The sequence below is a fragment of the Oncorhynchus tshawytscha genome, linkage group LG08 (genome assembly GCF_018296145.1).
Source record: "Oncorhynchus tshawytscha isolate Ot180627B linkage group LG08, Otsh_v2.0, whole genome shotgun sequence".
In the NCBI taxonomy this organism is placed as follows: domain Eukaryota; kingdom Metazoa; phylum Chordata; class Actinopteri; order Salmoniformes; family Salmonidae; genus Oncorhynchus; species Oncorhynchus tshawytscha.
This window is the reverse complement of record NC_056436.1, coordinates 28,437,820-28,462,999: the sequence shown is the minus strand read 5'-3', so window position 1 is coordinate 28,462,999 and position 25,180 is coordinate 28,437,820. Positions and strand designations below refer to the sequence as shown.

The following is a 25,180-nucleotide window of genomic DNA, read 5'->3' as shown; positions in this document are numbered from 1 at the left end:
ATATTGATTGCACCTGTCAAACACTCTCAGATTTCCAAAAGGGTTTTGGGTCCATTTGGGATCGGGCCAGAGACGAGCATACTACACATGAATTTAGAAGCGATAGTGACACGCCCCCTGGTGTACGATGTCTGTCATGCTCACCAAGTTCCAATAACCTTGCGCACAGTGTGGTGGAATGTGAAATGTGAATGTCCTTTCATAGCTGTTGATTGATGCCATTGATACTATCGTTCACATGGTGAGCGCGGAACACCCGAATTCTTTCCCTCTGACTGCCCGTTTTGACTTACGATGATCAGTACCGAAGGTGCTGAAAGTGGAGGGGACCAGCCCTGCTTTCGGCTGGAACCGTTGAACACGCACCTACCCGGCAAAGCGGGTGACAGCCACCTTCTCTTCGGGGACATGGACACCACTTCCAAAGTGACGGCCAACGGTGTGCAAGACATTGAGGATAGAATTCTGCGGATCACTGGTTATTACGGCTATTACCCGGGCTACTCCAGTCACAGAAGTAAGTCATGAAAACGACATTTATACATATTTTTTTTTTTACGGAAAAGAAAGTAGCCTACAGTAGCCAGCCTAAAAGTCAACTAAACGAACACGTAAAACGTAAAACTAAAGGGCTTTTTTCAGACAATGGCACCGATCATAGTAGACTATGTATGACCCGCATATTATAGAGGGAAAAAAGAGCTTCGCTTCCCCATATTACATTAATGTTAACCATTTATGGGGGGATGCAGGAATAGGCCAAAACATTATCTTCACTCACAAAATGAAATACAGTGATTGATGTTAATTATACTGGTTTCTACTGTTCTGTCAATCACTGAGTTGTGTTTAATGTCAGAAGTGGGCATTTGTTTTTCATTCTAAGCTGACAGCGTTAGCTATGTCGACTAAGAGGAAGTAATGTTTCTCCTCACATCCCTATTGACTTTTGGTCTGAGACACAAACAATCAACAGCAGACAGACAGACAGTCAGCCGCAATGCAATATCGTAATGTGATGCATAGCCTCAGACATATTTATTACACATTGTATAGTGACTTGATGTCTATGCAAACCATTGTGCCTGTCACCATGACTGTAGTGTTTACTTAATCATTTAACAATCTAGATGACGAGGAGTCAAAATATGTTGAGGAGTGTATTAGATGTTGGGTGCCTATTGAATTGTTTGTTGCTGGTCATGTTAATGGTTGGCACTCTATTAAAATAGTACATATTTTTCACGTAAACCCCCACCATTGTGCATGCATTGCAGGATACATTGGATATAATATACTTTGTTTTTTTGCCACCTCAGAGTACTAGAAGAAGCTGCAAGCAGTATGCCTGGGCCACCCTTAATTGGATTGATCTTGATTTGCCATAAATCTATGTTTGCTGTGGTGAACCCATGGTTTGAGATGAACCTAGATTTAATTATATGGGTTGTTCATGGGATCTCTGTCTAGGAGTTCTGTAAAGTGGCAAAATCACCATATACATCCCCTTTACCAATGACAGCAGGAAGAAATAAAACCCTTTGGCACTCCACAATACAATTACTTCCAGCAATAGATATTACGTATAGCATATAGAGAATCTATATGAGATTAAGGCCAGTATTCTTCACGTAAAATGCTACAGTGGTCAGAATTCCTATATACTGTAATTGGTCCATTCATTGTGGTATATGTGGGTGTAAATGTAAGGAAGATCTGATACTCTTGTTGAAGATGTCAGAGGAAAAATATCAATGATTCAGTGTCCCTGAGCCTGTTGCGTTTCAAACTCTGAAAAATATCCTACTGAATTTAATTTGTCGTGTCACACAAGCTCCTTTGCATTTCCTAGACGTTATATGAAAGTTCATCTACATGAATTAGTTGTGAAGTTACTCAGACCTAAAGAGCAGTATAAGTCAGTGACACACAGTATCACTCAGGGTGGATAACAAGTCTTTACCAGGATTTAGTGCATCATACAAGAGGATTTGAGATCTTATTCAGTTATACAAGGTAATCAGCTTTCCAGGTAGACGGGGAAATAACTTTCAGCATAGCTAGGGAATGTCTGAATTGATAAGCTATTTTCTCTCACACTGTTAAAGCCACTCTGGAAGATGAGCATACCATGATTTCTGTGGTATATCTGCTCAAGGATTGACATTCCATGAGTGCACCATAACCTATTGTGTTGGATACCTCACTGACTCTCTGGATTCCTCTGCTGTAGCAGTAGCTGCATCTGGGGAGGAACATGTATATCTCTCTCTTATTACATGGCTTTATTATCTTTGCTTCTTGGCATCACTTACTATAGTCTAACTAGGAAAGTAATAAACCATGTTTAAATGGACATTCCCACCTGTCTCATCTAATAAGATGGAAGAGAGCCTTCTCTAAACCAACAGTGGCATAACGAACTCTTGGTAATATAGCCAAGGATAATGAATGGATAGGATACCATCTGTGATGAAATTACAGGTGTAAGGAGCAGGTGTTTTCAGTTCGGAGGGCACCCGCAGTCACGTTCTTATTACACTTCTTATGACAAACCAGATGTGGGTCTCACAGAGAAGCTTTATTTGACATCTAGTCTCTATGATGTTGATGTCTGAGGGCTGCCTACCACTTGTTCGTAAGTATTTGTTTCAATTTTGAATTCAGAATTTAGATGTTTCTTGAAATGTTGCATATCATTTACAAAGAGGTTGATGTTGGGATGAAGCAAAAATAGCACAGATATAGAACATTCATTTAATCTTGCCAACGCCATTGGGTAATTATATTTTTGGCCTTTTTCTGTTGACATTTTGCTTTTGTTGCCATCGGCAGTGAATTAATATTATGCCTCCAAGGAGGATCATGGACTACATTTTCAGAAAGGTCGTTGGCTAAAGTTCACATGGTGGCTGTGATGACAGTGATATGACCAAAAATGTAACTGTTTTGCTGACATTAAGTGATAAGATAACTGGCTGAAGTTGGAGTGTTGCTTTGAAATGGTAAAAATGATATAGCTTGCTCTTACCCCAGCACCAGTTCTCAGATCGATTCTGGGGACTCCTCATTGGCCCTGCTCAGCCAAATTGCCCAACAGTGTCCCTTGAACAAGCATTTTTAATATTTGTTTATAATTCGTGGTGTATAGTATCATGCCTGTGAAGTGCTGAGATGGCTTGTTCAGTGATCCAGAGGAGCTGTCTGGCTGGCACTGGCATCCCACTAGGCAGACTGGCAGAGGAGAGAGGAAGTGAAATGAAAGGCCTTGGCAATGTCTCTCAGCACCGGGCTAGGCTGGCAGCTCACATTAACATTGACATTGGAATAAGAACTCTGTTTGGAAACTCCAGAGACTGGAGTGTTCTCAGAACAAATATGACAAGGTACACTATGATACTTATAGCACTAAAAGTATCCCCAGACACACAGACAACACATTCACATTTCTATTGAATCATTTAAGATGTTCCCATCCCTAAACAATGCTCCATATCAGTGCTTGTTGACATCAAAATACAGTTGAAGTCGGAAGTTTACATATACATAGGTTGGCGTCATTAAAATTCATTTTTCAACCACTCCACAAATTTCTTGTTAACAAACTATAGTTTTGGCAAGTCGGTTAGGACATCTACTTTGTGCATGACACAAGTAATTTTCCAAACAAGACAGATTATTTCACTTATAATTCACTGTATCACAATTCCAGTGGGTCAGAAGTTTACATACACTAAGTTGACTGTGTCTTTAAACAGCTTGGAAAATTCCAGAAAATGATGTCATGGCTTTAGAAGCTTCTGATAGGCTAATTGACATCATTTGAGTCAATTGGAGGTGTACCTGTGGATGTATTTCAAGGCCTACCTTCAAACTCAGTGCCTCTTTGCTTGACATAATGGGAAAATGAAAATAAATCAGCCAAGACCTCAGAAAAAATTGTAGACCTCCACAAGTCTGGTTCATCTTTGGGAGCAATTTCCAAACGCCTGAAGGTACCACGTTCATCTGTACAAACAATAGTACGCAAGTATAAACACCATGGGACCATGCAGCCGTCATACGGCTCAGGAAGAAGATGTGTTCTGTCTCGTAGAGATGAACATACTTTGGTGCGAGAAATGAAAATCAATCCCAGAACTACAGCAAAGGACATTGTGAAGATGCTGGAGGAAACAGGTACAAACGTATTTGTAACCACCATAAAAACGAGTCATATCTCGACATGACCTGAAAGGCCACTCAGCAAGGAAGAAGCCACTGCTCCAAAACCACCATAAAAAAGCCAGACTACGGTTTGCAACTGCACATGGGGACAAAGATCGTACTTTTTGGAGAAATGTCCTCTGGTCTGATGAAACAAAATTAGAACTGTTTGGCCATAATGACCATCGTTATGTTTGGAGTAAAAATAAGGAGGCTTGCAAGCCGAAGAACACCATCCCAACTGTGAAGCACAGGGGTGGCAGCATCATGTTGTGGGGGTGCTTTGCTGCAGGAGGGACTGGTGCACTTCACAAAATAGATGGCATCATGAGGGGGGAAATTATGTGGATTTATTGAAGCAACATCTCAAGACATTAGTCAGGAAGTTAAACTTGGTCGCAAATGGGTCTTCCAAATGAACATTGACCCAAGCATACTTCCAAAGTTGTGGCAAAATGGCTTAAGGACAACAAAGTCAAGGTGTTGGAGTGGCCATCACAAAGCCCTGACCTCAATCCCATAGAAATGTTGTGGGCAGAACTGAAAAAGCGTGTGCGAGCAAGGAGGCCTACAAACCTGACTCAGTTACACCAGCTCTGTCAGGGGGGATGGGCCAAAATTCATCCAACATATTGTGGGAAGCTTGTGGAAGGCTACCCGAAACATTTGACCCAAGTTAAACAATTTAAAGGCAATGATACCAAATACTAATTGAGTGTATGTAAACTTCTGACCCACTGGGAATGTAATGAAAGAAACAGAAGCTGAAATGAATAATTCTCTCTACTATTATTCGGACATTTCACATTCTTAAAATAAAGTGGTGATCCAAACTGACCTAAGACAGGGAATTTTTACTTAGAGTAAATGTCAGGAATTGTGAAAAACTGAGTTTAAATGTATTTGGCTAAGGTGTATGTAAACTTCTGACGTCAAATGTATGATAGAACAACCTGCTATGTTGAACATATTTGTATTGGCTGGTAGTCAACCTACAAGCAGCAGGTGAATTGAATTACATTTTCACTCAGACATTCTTCATGTAGGCCAATGTCTGCACTCACTTTCCCCTTGTCCCTCTCTCAGCCTGCTATTTTTAACTAATGTCTAATGGGTTGTGAGCTTTCTCTTGAACCACTAGCCCTCAGCTCTCTTGAGAATGGATAAAAAACAATGATTTATACAGTACCAGTCAAAGGTTTGACACACCTACTCATTCAAGGGTTTTTCTTTATTTTCTACATTATAGAATAATAGTGAAGACATCAAAACTATGAAATAACACAAAAAAAGTTTTAAACAAATCAAAATAAAGTTTTAAACAAATCACTACCCTCTGTAGCGCCTTGCAATCGGAGGCCGGGCAGTTGCCATATCAGGCGATGTTGCAACTAGTCAGGATGCTCTCAATGGTGAAGCTGTAGAACCTTTTGAGGATCTGAGGACCAATACCAAATCTTTTCAGTATCCTGAGGGGATATAGGCGTTGTGGTGCCCTCTTCATAATTGTCTTGGTATGTTTGGACCATGATAGTTTGTTGGTGATGTGGACACCAAGGAACTTGAAGCTCTCAACCTGCTCCACTAAGAACTTGAAGCTCTCAACCTGCTCCACTACAGCCCCCTTGATGAGAATGAGGGCATGCTCGGCCCTCATTTTCCTGTAGTCCACAATGATCTCCTTTGTCTTGATCACGTTGAGGGAGAGGTTGCTGTCCTGGCACCACACTTCCAGGTCTCCGACCTCCTCCCTATATGCTGGAAACTATGCAGTATTTTTTATTTATGTACTATTTCTTACATTGTTACCCCAGGAAATGTTAAGTCTTATTACATACATCAGGGAAGAACTATTGGATATAAGAGCAACGTGAACTTACCAACATTACGACCAGGAATACGACTTTCTCGAAGCGGATCCTCTGTTTGGACCACCACCCAGGACAATGGATCGGATCCCAGTAGGCAACCCAAAACAATGGCACCGCAGAAGGGGCAGACAGAGCGGTCTTCTGGTCAGGCTCGCTCACCGCTCCTGAGTATACCACTCGCCAATGTCCAGTCTCTTGACAACAAGGTACACGAAATTCCAGCAAGGGTTGTCTTCCAGAGAGACATCAGAGATTGTAACATTCTCTCTTTCACAGAAACATGGCTCACTCGGGACACGTTATCAGAGTCGGTACAGCCACCCGGTTTATTCACGCATCTCGCATCTACCAAGAGAATTCTCTTCGATTATTATCACATCCGTGTATACTGTATCCCCCAAGCAGACACCTTGATGCCCTGAAAGAACATCATTGGACTCTATGTAAACTGGAAACCTCATATCCTGAGGCTGCATTTATTGTAGCATGGAATTTTAACAAGGCTAATCTGAAAACAAGGCACCCTAAATTTTATCAGCATATATGGACTGCGCGACCCGGGCTGGCAAAATTCTGGATCATTGCTACTCTAAATTCCGTGACGCATACAAAGCCCTCCCTCGCCCTCCTTTCAGCAAATCTGACCACGACTCCATTTTGTTGCTCTCAGCCTATAGACAGAAACTAAAACAGGAAACACCCATGCTCAGGTCTGTTCAACACTGGTCCGACCAACCTGATTCCATGCTTCAAGATAGCTTTGATTACGTGGACTGGGATATGTTCCGGATAGCCTCAGACAACAACATTGATGTATACGCTGATTCTGTGAGCAAGTTTATTAGCAAGTGCATCGGCGATGTTGTACCCACGGTGACTATTAAAAAACCTTCCCCAACCAGAAACCGTGGATTGATGGCAGCATTCTCGCAAGACTGAAAGTACGAACCACTGCTTTTAATCATGGAAAGGCGACCGGAAACATGACCGAATACAAACAGTGTATCTATTCCGTCCGCAAGGCATTCAAACAAGCTAAGCGTCAGTATAGAGACAAAGTAGAGTCGCAATTCAACGGCTCAGACACGAGACATATGTGGCAGTCAATCACGGATTTCAAAAAGAAACCAACCCTGTCGCAGACACTGATGTCTTGCTCCCAGACAAACTAAACAACTTTTTTGCTAACTTTGAGGACAATACAGTGCCACTGACACGGCCGCTACCAAAACCTGCGGGCTCTCCTTCACCGCAGCCAACATGAGTAAAACATTTAAATGTGTTAACCCTCGCAAGGCTGCCAGCCCAGACTGCATCCCTAACCGCATCCTCAGAGCATGCGCAGACCAGCTGACTAGTGTGCTTACGGACATAATCAAATCAATCCCTATCCTAGTCTGCTGTTCCCACTTGCTTCAAGAAGGCCACCATTGTTCCTGTTCCCAAGAAAGCTAAGGTAACTGAGCTAAACGACTATCGCCCCATAGCACTCACTTCCATCATCATGAAAGTGCTTTGAGTGACAAGTCAAGGATCATATCACCTCCACCCTACCTGACACCCTAGACCCACTCCAATTTGCTTACCGCTGCAATATGTCCACAGACGACGCAATCACAATCACACTGCATACTGCCCTAACCCATCTGGACAAGAGGAGTGTTGATTACAGCTCAGCATTTAACACCATAGTACCCTCCAAACTCGCCATTAAGCTCAAGACACTGGGTCTCGAACCCACCCTGTGCAACTGGGTCCTGGACTTTCTGACGGGCCGCCCCCAGGTGGTGAGTGTAGGAAACAACATCTCCACCACGCTGATCCTCCACACTGGGACCCCACAAGGGTGCGTTCTCAGCCCTCTCCTGTACTCCCTGTTCACCCATGAGTCTCCAACTCAATCATCAAGTTTGCAGACGACACTACAGTGGTAGGCTTGCTTACCAACAATGACGAGACGGCCTACAGGGAAGAGGTGAGGGCCCTCGGAGTGTGGTTTCAGGAAATAACCTCACACTCAACGGAAACAAAACAAAGGAGATGATCGTGAACTTCAGGAAACAGCAGAGGGACCAACCCCCTATCCATATTGACAGGACAGTAGTGGAGAAGGTGGAAAGTTTTAAGTTCCTCAGCGTACACATCACGGACAAACTGAAATGGTCCACCCACACAGACAGCGTGATGAAGAAGGCGCAACAGTGCCTCTTCAACCTCAGGAAGCTGACGAAATTTGGCTTGTCACCAAAAACACTCACAAACTTTTACAGATGCACAATCGAGAGCATCCTGTGGGCTGTATCCCCGCCTGGTACGGCAACTTCTCCGCCCTCAACTGTGAGGCACTCCAGAGGGTAGTGAGGTCTGCATAACGCATCACCGGGGGCAAACTACCTGCCCTCCAGGACACCCACACCACCCGATGTCACATGATGGCCAAAAAGATCATCAAGGACAACAACCACCCGAGCCACTGCCTGTTCACCCCGCTATCACCCAGAAGGCGAGGTCAGTACAGGTGCATCACAGCTGGGGCCAAGAGACTGAAAAACAGCTTCTATCTCAAGGCCATCAGACTGTTAAACAGCCATCATTGAGTGGCTGCTGCCAATATACTGACTCAATCTCTAGCCACTTTAATAATTAAGAATTGGATGCAATAAATGTATCACTAGTCACTTTAAACAATGCCACTTTATATAATGTTTACATACCCTACATTACTCATCTCATATGGATATACTGTACTCTATACCATCTACTACATCTTGCCTATGGCGTTCGGCCATCGCTCATCCATATATTTATATATACATATTCTTGTTCATTCCTTTACACTTGTGTGTATAAGGTAATTGTTGTGAAATTGTTAGATTTACTTGTTAGATATTACTGCACGGTCGGAACTAGAAGCACAAGCATTTCGCTACACTCACATTAACATCTGCTAACCATGTGTATGTGACCAATACAATTTGATTTAATTTGTACGCCTATGTAGATATTCCATAAAAAATCTGCCATTTCCAGCTACAATAGTCATTTACATCATTAACAATGTCTACCCTGTATTTCTGATCAATCTGATTTTATTTTAATGGACAAAATATGTGCTTTTCTTTCAAAAATGACATTTCTAAGTGACCCCAAACTTTTGAACGGTAGTGTGTATATATATACAGTATGAATCAGTTTTCCTCTTGTCATGTCAGTCATTGCATTTCCTCGAGAGCATAACTTGTCAGAAATGTCCAGATCAACTAGCCCATGTCAGCTCACATTTTTTAGCTAGGTTTCTTGGCCCATTGATTTTGTTGTAATGTTTCAGCCACTCAAATATCACAGGAATACACATTTGACATGACAAAATGTATAGAATTGCATTTTCTTTATAACTACAAAATGTTCTCTGCACCCCATGACAACATGTGTAGAATTGTAGGAAATAAACTTTAAACTTGCAAAATGTTCTCTCCCCCACAAGAGGTGTGAATAGTTTGTGTCACGAACAGTACTTGTGCGCGCGGGAGCCTTAGTGAAAAGGTTTGGGAACCGCTGCACTAGATGACTGATGGGGGGGGTTGTTTTGGAGCGCCTCCATCTTGGCACTACCCCACCATTGTAAAATAAAGTTATGCATTTATTAATGCCATGTTTATTCTATTACATACTTTTAAATGATATTATGTGAGCTAAACTTAACGCTGCCTTAGGAAGTCTCTGCTAGTCGAAACACGTTGCAATTGTGCATCCTGATGTTCTATGCTAACTGCTTCTATATGTATTATTTTGTCATTAGTTCACTAAAGTTAATTGCAACATACTGGCTGCCTACTTGTCTTCTTTCTTGGATTACCCACCATTTAGGGGCCTACCTTCCCACTGCCCTCATTTCACCTGTGAGCTAAACATAAAAATACAAAATTACTTCTTAAAGTAACATATTTTGAAAGTCCTAATGTTACTGTCCCCACTACATCAACACCAATACATCAGAAATACTGTAGAATTCCACTCATTCCTATTGAGGAGTGCCAATCTGACCGAACGGTGGCTTCAAAGCCTCCCACTGGCCAATACATAGCATCAGCAATACAGGATGTACATGCATCATTGGTAAAAGCCCTACAAAGTCATTGGTGTAATATTTCTTTAAAATGGTTTAATAAGGAATCCTGTGTGTTTGCCAATGTAGCAAACATACAAACATGGGAGGCAAATTAGGAATCTAGGTGCTTAGGATAGGTGATTAAGGCTAACTCAGCATACACTTCTTAAAAGTGTGCTTGAACACATATTCTCAGTGTTTGTGAGACTTTAGCAACAGTATAGCACAGTATAAAACAGGTGGAGGAAATGCATATACCTGCAATACCACACAGATCTCTACTCCATTAATGGATTGACTGTTAGAGGTGGGGGTTTCCATGCATTGTCCCCTCTCTCCTCTGGTCATTATTTTCCTTAGTTTACGCCTAACAGCAGCATAGTACCTTTTCAGTATATCCAGTGCTCCAGCAGTCTCATAGTGCCCTCTTGTGGTCTATTATCTAAACCTCAGCGTCAAGTCTCCTTCAGTCCTCCAATGAAATTACAGCTAGTAAAAGGGGAGCTGTGACTGGAAGTCTACTTAGCCTTATTACTACCTGTGTGTATAAATCAACATGGAGAGCTCCTTAAATCACACCCACTCTGACATCCATTATCTCCCTAGAAGAACCACTGAATACACATAACATGGGCATATCTATGGCATATGGTGCTCCTTATTTGCATTAGTTAACAAATACTTAAGATGACCAAAGTCCTCTATTGGTACACAGTTACAGTTACATCATACAGAAAATAATGGGTAATGCTTCTAACTACTGCTCCTAGTCTGCTACTCTCCCTTATGCCCACTAGATGTCCCCCTCTTAAAACTTGTGATTTCTTCATCAACAGATGATGGGCATTGGTTTTAATCATCAATCTTAGCTTCACAACCTCACACTATTTTGTATAGTCCTGTAATTATTTAATATGTTTAAGAACAATGTAGATGAAAATTCTATGCTTTGTTATAATCATATGGGTAGTCAGAATACTATTATACCACTGCCTACTCTAATACGTTATTTCAGGAACTCTCTCTCCTCTCTGTCCTCTCGTCCTTTTCCTGCTCATCTCTGAGACGTACTGATTAACAGAGAGATGCATAAAGACAAAGGGCTGTATGGTGGCAGAGGGACATGGGCTAATCTGAATGACAAAGGCCCTGAATGGGGCTACTGCGTCAGTCTACTGGGCCAGAGCACACCAGAACAACGCCGTTGCTATGGAGGAGTGCTGAGTTTTTTGGGGGGACCTGTGCCCTGGTCCAAGATGCAACAGCAGCACTGTGTTGGCCACGGATAAACCCTGGTCGGGGGTCTCTGGGGTTGTGATGAGAGGGGGAAGTGTTTGGTAGGTCTGAGGTGGAGATGTGTATCATTGGGATCATTGAGAGGGCTTGTCCCAGTCCTTATGGTCATCCCATCCCAACCCTAGGACTGAGAGTCACACCAGATGTTCCATCTCACCAGCTGCTGTTGTTGCTCTACTCTACCAACCTAACATGTGGCTGAAAGCAAACATCCCTCAGATGAATGAACATGTTTCAATAAGACGTTTAATAACAATGCTAGTTAGTTTAACTGTTTTGAACTCTAAACACAGATAGGACCCATGGAAATGCATTTGCTCAGGCATTAATCATGCAAACATAATTTTTTTTATTGTGGCACAGCATCAGTGGGATTTAAACCTATGCTCTTCTGTTCTCTATCTATGGAATTAGTCCACTGTGCCACCAGGATGGAGCTAGCATGCCATGTTTTTTATTTATTTATTCAAAGCTGTTAATTTAAGTCTATTCAAACAGACCCCATTTCAAAGGAAACAAACACTCATTAAGATCAGGTGTGGCCAATTAGTGGGCGCTGCAACACACCTGAGGAAGGAAGGGAGGTCAGAGTGACACTGATGTAGTGACAGAGAGAGGCAGGAGTACACATTTCCTGGTAACTGTAATCAATGGGAAGGTGCTGCAGCACTGGTTCACTGCACTGTTGTTCACATCTCTGGTGAAATACTGCTCACTTGAGCAATACATAACTCTCATCCCCAGCCGGCGTTGATTTTACTGGCTTGGGAGTATGCAGGGTGGGGGATTTATATTACAGGGTGCTGAACCTCTGCTCTGTGACTCAACACCTCAATGCTGTAGTATGCTATTGATGTATAGGCCGAAGTGACAGAAAGGCCCATTAGAACGTTTGATTGTGAAAACCGCTGAGAGAGGCAGGATGACCGGGAGAGATTGCACTGTTAGATGGAAACTCCTGACCACACTCACATGGGCCATGAGTATGCCCTGTGCTCACACCTCTGCTGGGGCATACTGGGATACCTACAGGTGGTGTGTCTCCTCTCCTGTGAAGGATGAGCTTAATAAAACAGTAAAGCAGTGGGCACTCTCCTCAATCACTCTCCTCAATCAAAAACAATAGCATGAACAGGGAGTAAAACATTTCATTTCTGATACCCTGTTTTCCCCTATGATAATACTTTGCAGCTACAGTTTTTGTATCTGGTCCCTGCTCTTTCCAGCCCTCCTTTCTGTGGGCATGACAGAGCACCATGAAGTGGGCTGAATGTGGGGGTGTTGGAGAGAGGATGTACAGCCAGACTCTCCTCATCTAGACTCTGGGAGATTGTACTGCAGCAGATCTCCCTGTCGTGAGGTGTATTGAGGCAGCCTGGTCACATAGACTATATGTAACATGGTAGGTAAATCCGGGACACTCAAATGAGTATGATGTTATGCTTGGTATTATCACATAAGACAGAATGTTATTTAAGGCAAAAACAAAAGTAGGAATTTGTGACATATCATACGTTTTGCAGATTCGTAACATATTGAATGAATTACAATAGAGCCCCACAGTGTGTCACAGTTTCTGTGTTATTTGATTGTTGTTTCCTTAGCTTACCGTTGGAGGGCACCCTTACACTGTTTTCTAGTTTCCAGGTTACCCTGATTATTACTTATGGGATTCACCTGTGTTTAAATACCTTCTCTGGTCACCTGGTTGCCTTGTTATTTAGATTCCTCAGTTGGCCTGTATCTTTGCTTGGGTCTCATGTTTTATTAGTGTGCTCTTGTGCGGTTGCCTTGTTTCTGTTAAGACGCCAAGGAAAAGTTCTGGATTTACCCTTACCTCTCCTTGCTGTGTTTCTCTGTGCCTGGGTTCGAGTTCATACTGGCATTATTATTAAGATAGACCTAAGACTGCTATGGACCCAGCAGAGATGTTTCAATCGTCCTAGGAACATTCCGAATTCCACCATTTACGGTCGCTCTCACCCACCATGGAACTGTGATTGGTCGCCATGAGGCGCGGCAGCAGACATTGCCGGATGATTTAAGAACTCTTGTGTACGCTCTGCAGACAGGACAGACGGGAGCAACGGCTGCTGCACCTGTGGCTGTTCCTGATACTCAACTCCCTACCAGCTCAGGGTCTTCCTCCCTTTGGGAAGCCTCATCTTCCGGCACCGGAGCGATATGAGGGGCATCCTGGGAGGTGTTGTGGATTCCTGCTCCAATGCTCGCTGGCCTTCGAGCTGCAGGCATCAACGTTTCCCACTGAGCGTTCCAGAGTGGCATACGTAATCTCCTTGCTCTCATTACGGGCTCTGGCCTGGGCTACGGCAATATGGGAGCAGCAATCAGATATTTGTTTTAATTGGCAAAGCTTCACCCAGGAGATGGGGTTTTTTGATCACCCAATCAGTGGCAGGAACACTGCTCAAAGACTCAATGCGTTTGGCAGGGCAGCCGGAACGTAGCTGATTACACCACTGACTTTCGGACGCTTGCCGCTGAGCGTGGTTGGAATACAAAGGCACTTCACTCAGCCTTTCTGAACGGACTCAGCGAGGTACTCAAGGATAAACTGGCTTCCTGGGACAACCCTGACACTCTGGATGAGCTTATCATTTTGGCCATCTGGATTGACAACCAGCTTCGGGAATGTCGTCGTGAGAGGACGGAGGGGTTCTGAGCTGTTTCCAGTATTTCCGCTCTGGAGAGAAGGTGCAGGATTAACAAGCAACGCTGTCTTTACTGTGGATAGTCTGGACATTTCCGTGCCTCCTGTCCCGAGCTGACGGGAAAGGGGTTGACTCGTCAGTAGATGGGAGAATACTGGGGAGTCAGATACAGTCTCCAGCTGCCGACACGGTACACACCTTGCTTCCAGCCAACCTGCGGTGGGACAATGGGCAGTTGGACATTCCTGCTTTCAATGACTCTGGGGCTACCGGCTGTTTTCTGGATTGCACATTAGCTCGCCAACAGGGACTGACTCTCACTAAGCTGGACATTCCATTGTCGGTCACTGCGCTGGATGGTCAACCCCTAGGGTCTGGGAAGGTGACGCAACTCACCATGCCTATTCAGCTGCGAGTTCTGGATTATCATGTGGAGTTTATCCAGTTGCATTTGGTGGACACTCCTGAGCTTCCCCTGGTTCTTGAACATCTGTGGCTTTCTATCCATAATCCTCAAATTGACTGGCCCTCGGGAAGTGTTCTGGGATGGAATCCTTCATGCGAGTCCACCTGCCAGCAACTCTTGCCACATCTTTCCGGCCCTGCTTGTCTGGAGGATTCCAATTCTCCTGTTTCCCCGGCTGGGGATGACAAGCCGGATCTTTCCCGCATACCTCGGGATTACTGGGATCTGGGTCAGGTCTTCAGCAAACGAAGGGCCAGTGAACTGCCTCCTCACAGGTCCTACGATTGTGCCATCAACCTCCTGCCCGGCACCACTCCTCCGAGAGGAGGGCTGTATTCTCTCTCAGGTTAAGAGACTGCAGTCAGGCGCTGGTGGCTGGTTTTATTCGGCCGTCCACTTCACCTGCAGGAGCGGGTTTTTCTTTGTTTGAAAGAGGAATGGGGGATCCCTGTATCGATTACCAGGGTTTAAATAACATTACCATCAAGAACCATTACTCTCTTCCTCTTATGTCGTCAGCCTTTGAGAGACTCCAGGGAGCTACAGTTCTCAAAATTGGATTTACAGAACACGTACAATCTGGTGCACATCAGACAGGGAGACGAGTGGAAGACAGCGTTCAACACCCCAAATGGACATTGTCTGTACCGTGTCATGCCGTTTGGACTTACAAATGTTCCGGCCATTTTCCAGGCCCTGGTTATTGATGTGCTGCACGACTTCCTTCACCAGTTCAGGTTGTCAACCTGGATGACATCCTCATCTTCTCCAGGTCCATGGTTGAACACATCCAACATGTTGACCAGGTTATTCAAAGCCTCCTATCTCACCACTTGTTTGTGAAGGCTGAGAAGTGTGAGTTTCACATTCCTCAGATCTCCTTCCTGGGGTACATCGTGTCTCAGGGCTGTTTTTGTATGGACTCCCAAAAGGTAGAAGCGGTGGTCAACTGGCCGCGGTCCAGCACTGTCAAGCAATTCCAGCATTTGAGGTTTTGCTCATTTCTACTGGAGATTTGTGAGACTTTAGTTCGGTGGCTGCGCCATTGACAGCGCTGACCAAGGGCTCGGCATGTAAGCTGGACCCCTGCTGCTGAGAAGGCGTTCCAGGACCCTTACCTCTGCTTGCTGTGTTTCTCTGCGCCTGGGTTCGAGTTCATACTAGCATTATTGTTACATAGTGGAGGTGTCATAATACCCATAAAACCTATCGGTCAAACAGGGAAATGATTCCAATAGTTTTTCCTCCATACATTTTTTCCCATTGGGGATTTTAGAAACACTTAAAATAAGGGTTTGGTGTAGGCTTACCCTGGCATGACGTTTTGATAACCATGTAAATCTCTCTAAGACAGGGTGGATTTTATCAATATATTCAGTTTTATTTTTTGAAAAATATGTAAAAATGCTAATTAGCATCAAAGTAGACATCTTCCAAGGCTATAAATCTATAACTTCCTGCACGTCCTCTCTAGCTGACACCTTTGCTAACAGGTATGGTGTCAATTTAAAACTTGCACAATCTAACACATTTATTCGTTGCTACATTTAGCTAACATTAGATAGTTAATCCAAAGATTCTTACTTTTGCCAAATCGAGGCAGTCTTGTCCAGATCATCTTTGCATTTTGTAGTTCTTTATGATAGACACATTAGCAGCCAATTAGCATTTCATTTTGGGGGGTAAATACAGGCAAATATATTGGTAAAAGTCACCTTGGCCTAGAGGGACTAATACGGTTATCAAAATGTCCTGCCAGTGTAAGCCTACATGGAGCACAGCCCTTATTTTAAGTGTTTCTAAAAACAAAATCCTATGGGGAAAATGAATGGTGGAAAAACAATTGGAACCATTTCCCTATTTAACCGCTAAGTTTTATGGGTATTATGAATCCCACTGTGGTACTCTATTTTTAACATATCATATGAAACGGATGATGGGCGTCCACAAATTAATACATAACATACGAAACATAACATATCATACTAATTGGAGTTTTACTATCTTACGTCTACCCCAGGTTGAGTGAGTCCAGGTTGAGTGAGGAATTAGGGGTGGTGGGGGGGACATAGGTAAGTCCTTTCCCATTCTCAGTTAAATTAATTTGTGTTACAGTGGCACAATCAACAGGACAGGACCTCTATAAATAATCTAAGACTGAAGGAGTAGTGAAGTAGGAGAGAAGTGCCATCAGAGGAGTGAGAGGGAGAGAGAGAAAGAGGGGGAGAAAGAGAGGGGGGATGCTTGGTTACCTTCCAAACAAAGCATCTGATTTGCACAGCAAACGAAGAGGAGGGGAAAGCAACGGAGGAGGAATGAAAGGAAAGAGATGAAGGGAGTGATTACACGGTGCCACACACTTGAGTCTACCTTGAAGACAGTGTAGCGTAGGATCACAGCATGACAGCTCAACAGTAGTCTTCACTCCACAGCACTTCTACTGAGCTCCACCACTGTCCAGAGAGAAAGACAACATCTAAGTAAGAAACAGTGAGGGAGTCAGCTCAACTGATTGTGAAGGAGGGAGAGACAGAACTAAAGAAGAAGATAGAAGATGCACATCAATAGACATTTAGAAAGAAGAAGCGGATAGAGAGCTAAAGCACGCTGCCTGTGGATGAGCAAGGAGCCCGGGGATGCAGAGGGATTGCAGGAGGAACGTAGCAGCAGCAGCCTAGCCAGGCGGACAGACAACATACACACATCCCAGAGAGGAACTGTTGGCTCTGCCCCCTAGTGGAGGATGAAGAAGCATTCAGCCAGAGTGGCTCCTCTCAGCTCCTACAGCTCCCAGGTCCTCACTTGCTCCATCTCCGAAGGTAAAAACTCCTGATTGGGGGTAGGGGACAGGGAAAAAGGGATGGAGTCTCACCCTAGGTGCCATGTCTCGGACATGTGTGTGTACATTTGTGTTTGCGTATGCGTGTGTGTCTAAGATGGGCAGCATTGGAAACTCATCAAACCCTTCTATAAGAGCAGAGATATGCGTGGTGATTACCATATATTTGTGCATTATTAATGTCTATAGCTAAACGACTCTGGCAGTTTTGCTGTTTTTACATATTAATACTTGTGTAATAGGGCTTGGTGTTAAGTGGTTGTTGCATGGCTCATTAAATCAACCCCAAAGGGCAGAGTATGAGAGAGAAAGAAAGAGAGAGGGAGGAAGGGAAGGAAGGAAGGAGGGAGAGTTAAGGTAGCTAAAACAAATTAGGATGTGTCCAGTCCTAGTATAATTGTGTGCTCTGGGCTTTCTTTGATTAAGTAAAGAGCACATGATGTGCCCTCCACAGAATAGTGCATGCTGGGCTTCTTGTTAAGTCTATTAAATGTCACAATGGCATGAACATTATATAAACAGTATAAATTATGTAAACAATATAAAGTTATCAAGTAGACTATTATCTTGTGATTATTCAAAATCATACACAATCAGATTAATGATTATATTACCAATCAACTGTTAGGATTATTTCAATATTTTCACTTGAATGACAATGTATTACAGAACTATGAGAAACTTCCATGCCTTTGCTCTTCCCCATTCTTTGGGAGGGGATACAGAACTTGATATCACAGTGTGTGTTTAGTTGTCATTTGTCACAATGTCACAATTGATATTGACAATCCAAACAGGCTGACGGCTTGGCTGTTCTCACATCTTTTCCTTCTTGCTTACCTGTCTTGTATGTGATTAGTTTTAGGCAAAACCCATTTAGATCTGGACATGGGTACCACATCCTTTAAATGGTACAGGCCTCTCCACAGCCATACACTGTTTCTAAGGATTTGAGTTCCATACCATTGCCTTTGTGTCTATTTTGCAGAGATGAACAAAATATACACTTTATCAATTAATCCATGTCTTTTCGTCTCTCCTGGGATGGAATAAATGCACTGCCTGACTCCTGTATACCACTGCATGCCATCTAGGAACATCAGTGTTTGCATTTCTCACCTTTGCTTATGAGTCAACTCAAAACATAGCTTTGGGCTTAATACAGGATGTATAGGTAGCTAGGTAAACACTTACTAAACAGCATTGCTTAGAGATATTCCTGTCCTTTGCAATACCTTAGCCAAATGATGCTGTCAAGTGTCCAGACTACAGCTTGTGAGATACTGTAGGTATCTATTATAGTTTTGCTAAGCTATTCTTTGCTGTGCCATACCATATTGTCTGTTACAGAATCGCAAATGTAGCCAATACTTCAGCATTAATGAGGTGGAATGTGGAATTATAGTTTTGTTTTAATATCCGCATCCTGGCAAAGGATCACGGTGTGGTGCTTTTGCCTGGGGAAACAGGATGCTAGCAAGCCTACAATGTGTTGCTCTCTACACCTAGCACCCATTACAGTACTGTACAGTGAATTATGTCCTCTCAGTATGGGCAAGATCTTTGAGTGGTTAATGAACCTCAGAGAGAGGAGGACAAAGAAATGTAGCTCAGCATACAACATCTACATCCAGACACGCTCCTAGAAATGATGTTACTTCTGGTTTTAAATCATGCCGTTCTGGATCGTCTCCCATACTCCCCTTAAGGTCTAGCTGTCTGTCCCCATCTGGGACAAAGTGAGATAAAAACTTTAAGAGAAAGCATAAAACTAAAACCTAAAACGTGCCAAGTCTTACATTTCCTGGATATATATTGGAGGGGACATTTTCATCCAAAAGTAAAACTCTGCAATATTAAACTCTGCACTGTACGCCAAGATCCCAAACCAAATTGACAGAGTTCCAATTGCCAGTGAAGGTTAGCTACTGTATCTAATTGGGTGGCAGGTAGTTTAGCAGTTAGAGCATTGAGCCAGTAATCAAAAGGTTTCTAGTTTGAATCCCGAGCTGACTAGGTAAAATATCTGTCATTCTGCCCTTAGTCCTAATTGCTCCCGGGTTGCCGTCAATCATGGCTGATCCAATACTGTGACCCCACTCTCAGTGGGAGTGGGATATGCAAAAAACACATTTCCATTTCACCACACACTTGTTAAGGTTACACATTGGTACGTGTGTGAAACAGGACAAATATAAGCACCCCCTATTTGACATTTTGAATTGTCACAGTAACCTCAGTTGCCACAGTAACCATGGAGCAAAGTGGGGCAGATATAAAGTTTCCCTATCAAAATTATATTTTAAAAAAAGAAGTCAAACATCACTGACTGGAACTGATTCTAATGCACTGTCTGTCTTCATCATCAGCATTGTCTGTTTGTCCAGCATTGTCTTTTCGTGTCTCTGGAAAGGCACTCTTTGGATAGATGCAATGCTCAACTAATATTATGTAGCAACTGTAGGTGTATGATTGCTGTTGAATAATGGTGTTACTGTTTGGTTTTGTCATCATGAAGTTTATGTAGGAAACTAGCAGCATTATTGTAACTTAGGGTCAGGCAGCATAAAGTGTCTTGGGTTTCAAGGACATTATCGTTCTGGATGTGCTGCCCGACGTCTTTCTTCCTACTTCTAAGGCTTTAAAGTCTAACAGAAACCAGCACACACACTCTTAAGCATCTATGACATGTTAAGCCAGCAATTAATGTTACCTTTGAAAGAGTTTAACCTCATGCATATTCCATTTCATTACACTCTGCTTTCTGTTTTAGAGAACCTAAAGGGAAGAGTCACGGTATGAATCGTAGTGGTACTTTTATAGTCTTGATTGGATTTTTTGGGGGGGGGGACGGAAGACTGCTCTGAACCAACAGTTTTCTCTCTGGGAGCAGAGGGTCGATACCTAGTGGTGCACATAGGGGTTTTATTGGATTACTTAGAGGCACTGATTGTACTCCTCTTGTTTCGAGCATTGCTAATGGCACTCCTCAAAGGTCCAAGTAGAGAGGAGCGAGAGAGCCTGCTGCTTCCTGCTATACTGTAATGTAATGTCTATAGCCATGGTAGAAATGGCTGGGCTGAACCCATAGTGCTGAACCAGCAGTCTGAGAGAGAGCAGCAAACACCCAGCACATGTCTATTTTATTCCTGCCCTGGTGTAGGTTGATCACGCTGTGGAGGCCTAGATAACGGATCCTGGATCTCCGGAAATGGACTCACATCCTCTCAGTGACACACACATAAAACACACACACGTGCACACACCATTCACACCCACAGTCCATTAAGGCAATGCACCAACTAACATTATCCTGCTTTGACTGCAAAATGACTGCTGCAAGGAATAACATTCAATATAAGTCCTTACATTTCTGTTCTCAATTCCTGTTTCTCTGTAGTAGTGGGTTTGATGTGCTCACAATTAGCTTTACGGTTCTCCTTGCTCCCAGTCTCCCTGCGCACAGTGCACCAGTCCAAAAACCACCCAGTCTGCTCTGAAGCCACTGAATGCAGAAGTGCACACTCAGAGCTTTGGTAATCTAATCTCTTTACAGTCGCAAGCAACAAAAAAAGGCAAATCTGCTAAACTTTCAACAATGTTTTCTTGCGGTTGTAAAGATGTCAGCAGTCTACCATAGTGGCCCATGTTATGTCCACTAGAAAGTGGAACATCTTGCTCAGTGCTCTAAAAGGAATTTTGAAAAGTCTTATTCTACAATAGCCAGACCTCTGAACAATCAATCCTGTCGTTTCTTTTAGAGCACAATATAAGGAATGGTAAGAAACAGTAGGCTGCCACAATTGACAAGGTTGTCATGTCTTTCTAGAGACGGATGCCACGGGATTGGGCGGACACATACATAATGTGGATCCTTTTTCGGGGTCAGGTTTCTGTGCATGTCTGAATACATGTCTATGTTAGGACCGTATCCCCTGCGTTGTATAATGACTCAATGGTGCTATTCCTGACATGGGCAACCAGCATCCAGAATGCTAAGAACACATATTTTGATCAAAGCTATGCCTTAGTGCCTTTACAGCAGGTCATTCAAACTGGAGGACTGACTCACTAAGGACGAATTATCAATACTTGTTTACATATCTCAGTGAGGCAGCCAGGATAGCATCATAGAATGGAGCTTGGAACCCATTGGTCTTTATGGAACAATCCACTCTAATTGTCTTTGTGAAAGCTGTTCCACATCAGCTTTATTTTCAAGTGCACTGTGTTTTATTGTGGAAATGGAACATTCAAATTAACCTGTTGCTATCAACCACACACTGGAAAAACAAATACTGAAAACACATGCTTATGGCTCTTTGTCGCTGTCCACTGTGCTGAATGGGGTGCCACTGTCCATGGTGCTGAAGGTAATGCCACTGTCCATGGTGCTGAAGCATCTTTTGTTCAGCCACACCTACACCAATGCCTCTTGTGATGCAACAAGCCTACAGTACATATCCCTCCATACTTTAACTACGGATGTGTTTACCCCCACAGGAGAGGAGGGTTCTGAGTCTCATGCGGACACACCAGGCAGTGAGGCCAGTGAAGAGGGGAAATCGTACCAGACGTGTGCTAACACAGTGCTGAAGGTGCTGGGGGGCCTCCTATTGGTCCTATGTGTCTCCTCCTCTTGGGTGGGCACCACTCAGCTGGTCCAGCTCACCTTCAAGTCCTTCTCCTGCCCCTTCTTCATCTCCTGGTTCAGCACCAACTGGACCATCCTCCTCTTCCCTCTCTACTACGGAGGCCACGTGGTCACCACCAGGGACAAGCAGACGCCTATACAGATATTCAGGTGATTGATCATGACAGTGGGGAAGGGCTTTTACAAGGTTGCACAGGCTAGGTACTGTAGCTCCTTGAGAAACCATAGACTCCATAGGCTATAATTCCAGGGTATTGAATCAGTTGTAACACCCAGAAGTGTTTATGGGAGCTGCAGTAGTAGCTGCAGCAGATTTGTAAAATGCTTTCTGTTCAGTATTCGGGAGGGGTTTGATCTCCTCCAGTGCTGTGAGACGTTGTTTATATGACACACCCCTCCTCTAATTACCATGGGCACAGGCACATGTGAAAGGGATATTAACTGCAACGATGAGAAATGGCCAGTATAATAATTTCAATGAAGCATTGCCTCTCAGCCGGAAGAACAGTTTTGACTTCCATCCAAAGTTTTGGAATTCCCATTTCCTCATGGGTATAGGACTAATCCCATTGATAAGTTCTCTTAACAACAAATTTGAGAAGTAAATAACCTCTTCCTTTTCTCTATCCACTATTCCCTCTCTATAATTCCATTCGTCAGAGAGTGCAGCAGGCTTTTTGGGGAGGATGGGATGACCCTCAAGCTGTTCCTGAAGAGGACAGCTCCCTTCTCCATCCTGTGGACCCTGACTAACTACCTGTACCTGCTGGCCCTGAGGAAGCTGACCGCCACTGATGTCTCAGCCCTCTACTGCTGCCACAAGGCCTTCGTCTTCCTACTGTCCTGGATCGTCCTAAAGGACCGCTTCATGGGTGTACGGGTCAGTACTCTACCACTACTATTACTTCATTGGGCTTGGTCACACAGCTATCCAATGAATCATACAGGGAAGGGAAGGTAGGCACAAGTATTAATGTTGATTGGTTTACTTCCCTCATTCCTACCTGCAGATTGTGGCGGCCATAATGGCCATCACAGGCATCGTCATGATGGCTTACGCAGATGGTTTCCATGGGGACTCCATCATAGGCGTGGCCTTGGCTGTAGGCTCCGCGTCCACATCGGCTCTCTACAAGGTTAGTTTACTAAGCAGGTGCCTGTTTATACTGAAATAATTAGAATTCTTAATTAGTTTTACATAGAGTTCCATCAGTATAACATATCTGGACATTGTTTCCTCTGCCGCAGGTGCTGTTTAAGATGTTCCTGGGCAGTGCCAACCTGGGTGAGGTGGCTCACTTCCTCTCTACCATGGGTGTCTTCAATCTCATCTTCATCTCCTTCATCCCCCTCATCCTCTACTTCACCAAAGTGGAGCACTGGGGCTCTCTGTCCTCGCTGCCCTGGGGATACCTGTGTGGCCTGGCTGGGCTCTGGCTGGGTGAGTGGAAACACACACACTATTTGATCTTACTAGAAACAATATTTGTGTTAACATTGTCATTTCTCTTCTAGTGTTCAATATCCTGGTTAATGTTGGCGTGGTGCTTACCTACCCCATCCTCATCTCTATAGGGACATTGCTCAGTGTGCCCGGCAATGCAGGTAAGTGTCTGTGTGTGCGCGTGTGTGTGCGTGCGTGTGTGTGTGTATCTCTGAAAAATGTGTAAAGGCCTCTTTATTCTAATGCATGCAGAGGTATTGTATTCAGACGTCAGCACTTGAGACCCCGGCAACAAACAGATTACACAGCAGGTCTCACTCTCTCACCTCGGAAACCCAATCATCATTGTGCCTTCAGACGCAGCAACTGCCCGTCACAAAGGGAGGATCAGGTTGCTAAGGCGACACTAAATGCCCACAGTTATTTTCCTTAACCACAGTGGCCTGTATGAAGGTCAGTGGGTTACTACAGCTTGGCGTGGTGCAGGGGTATAGACCTTTAGAGCAGAGAGGACATAGTGGCCCACTTGTGCTGATTGTAAGCTGCATTGTTAAGCTACATACTGTATATCCCCCCATGCAGTTCAGTTCACCCCCCCCACCTTTGACCTGCGGTTTCTGTTACTTTACGTAATCATTCAGAACATCTCTCTCTGTCTTTCTCCCTCTCTCTTCTATTACCTTACTTCTGCTTAATTAATCAAAACATCTCGCACCGTACCTCCCTCCCTCCCTCTCTCCCTCCGTCCCTCCGTCCCTCTCTCCCTCCCATCCATAGTGGTAGATGTGTTGAAACATGAGGTGATCTTCAGTGTGGTGCGTCTGGCTGCCACCTGCATCATCTGCCTTGGCTTCCTGCTGCTGCTGCTTCCTGAGGAGTGGGACTCTGTCACGCTGCGCTTCCTCGCTGCATTCAAGAAGTCTGAGGAGCATGGAGAGGAGCTGACTGATTCCAGCATCCACACACGCAGCCGCAGCCAAGCCAATGGCGCCGTCTCAATCCCTATGGCATGACCCCCGACCCTGTCAGCTCCCATGATCCTCCAAAGGCCCATCCCATCATCAACCCCTATCCTCGCACGGTTCTACATGTCCCATCCGGGAAGCATGGCGGGATGACTCCTGTGCTGACTACAGACCAGGAAGTCCAAAATCAGGAGAACAGGAAGTGTTTCTATGGCTGAGAGAAACTGTTGTGGAGTTGAATCTCCTCTGTCACTTTCCCCAGGAACTAATGGGGAGTTAAAAAGAGAACCTTACTGCTGATTTTGCTGAGCTTAAAGTTGGAAAGTCTTGAACTCCTTGCCACACCCAGTCTTGCCCCTAGACCACATAAGCCCAACCTTTAACCTGCTCCACGGACTGTATTCTGTGAATATAAATATTGACAGGGCCAGTTTGGCTCAATCTTATGTGCATATATTGAATTTACTCAGAGGTGTATCAATAGAGTATTTACATTTGACTTCTTATATAGTATTATATACAGGAATGGGTTGGGAAACATATGCTGAACATACAGGCTCTTTTTCTTTTTTAATAAAAGTCAAATAAAGACCAATAGCTTCTTGATCAGATCGTCTCATAAACACAACCTTTAAAAACATGCTATGTTCAAGACAGGA

The 25,180-nt window shown here is 43.9% G+C and overlaps 1 protein-coding gene across 2 annotated transcripts; it reads left to right on the top strand.

The window, feature by feature from the left end:
- The first annotated feature begins 164 nt into the window (after positions 1-164).
- On the top strand, positions 165-25,112 carry slc35f4 (solute carrier family 35 member F4). Of its 2 annotated transcripts, none has more exons than XM_024430165.1 (7): positions 165-517; positions 21,962-22,262; positions 22,773-22,992; positions 23,123-23,248; positions 23,361-23,553; positions 23,628-23,717; positions 24,334-25,112. In XM_024430165.1, exons 1-7 carry the CDS (start codon positions 295-297, stop codon positions 24,567-24,569), a joined length of 1,389 nt encoding a protein of 462 aa, XP_024285933.1. In that variant the 5' UTR covers positions 165-294; the 3' UTR covers positions 24,570-25,112. The 2 variants fall into 2 exon arrangements, with proteins under 2 accessions (XP_024285933.1, XP_024285934.1); XM_024430166.2 differs by lacking the exon at positions 165-517 and adding an exon at positions 16,688-17,438.
- Positions 25,113-25,180: the final 68 nt, after the last annotated feature.

Coding starts and splice junctions, on each gene's coding strand:
- slc35f4 (XM_024430165.1), top strand. CDS start 295: ATGATCAGTACCGAAGGTGCTGAAAGTGGAGGGGACCAGCCCTGCTTT. Junction 518..21,961: donor GGGCTACTCCAGTCACAGAA/GTAAGTCATGAA, acceptor TTACCCCCACAG/GAGAGGAGGGTTCTGAGTCT. Junction 23,718..24,333: donor CAGTGTGCCCGGCAATGCAG/GTAAGTGTCTGT, acceptor TCCCATCCATAG/TGGTAGATGTGTTGAAACAT.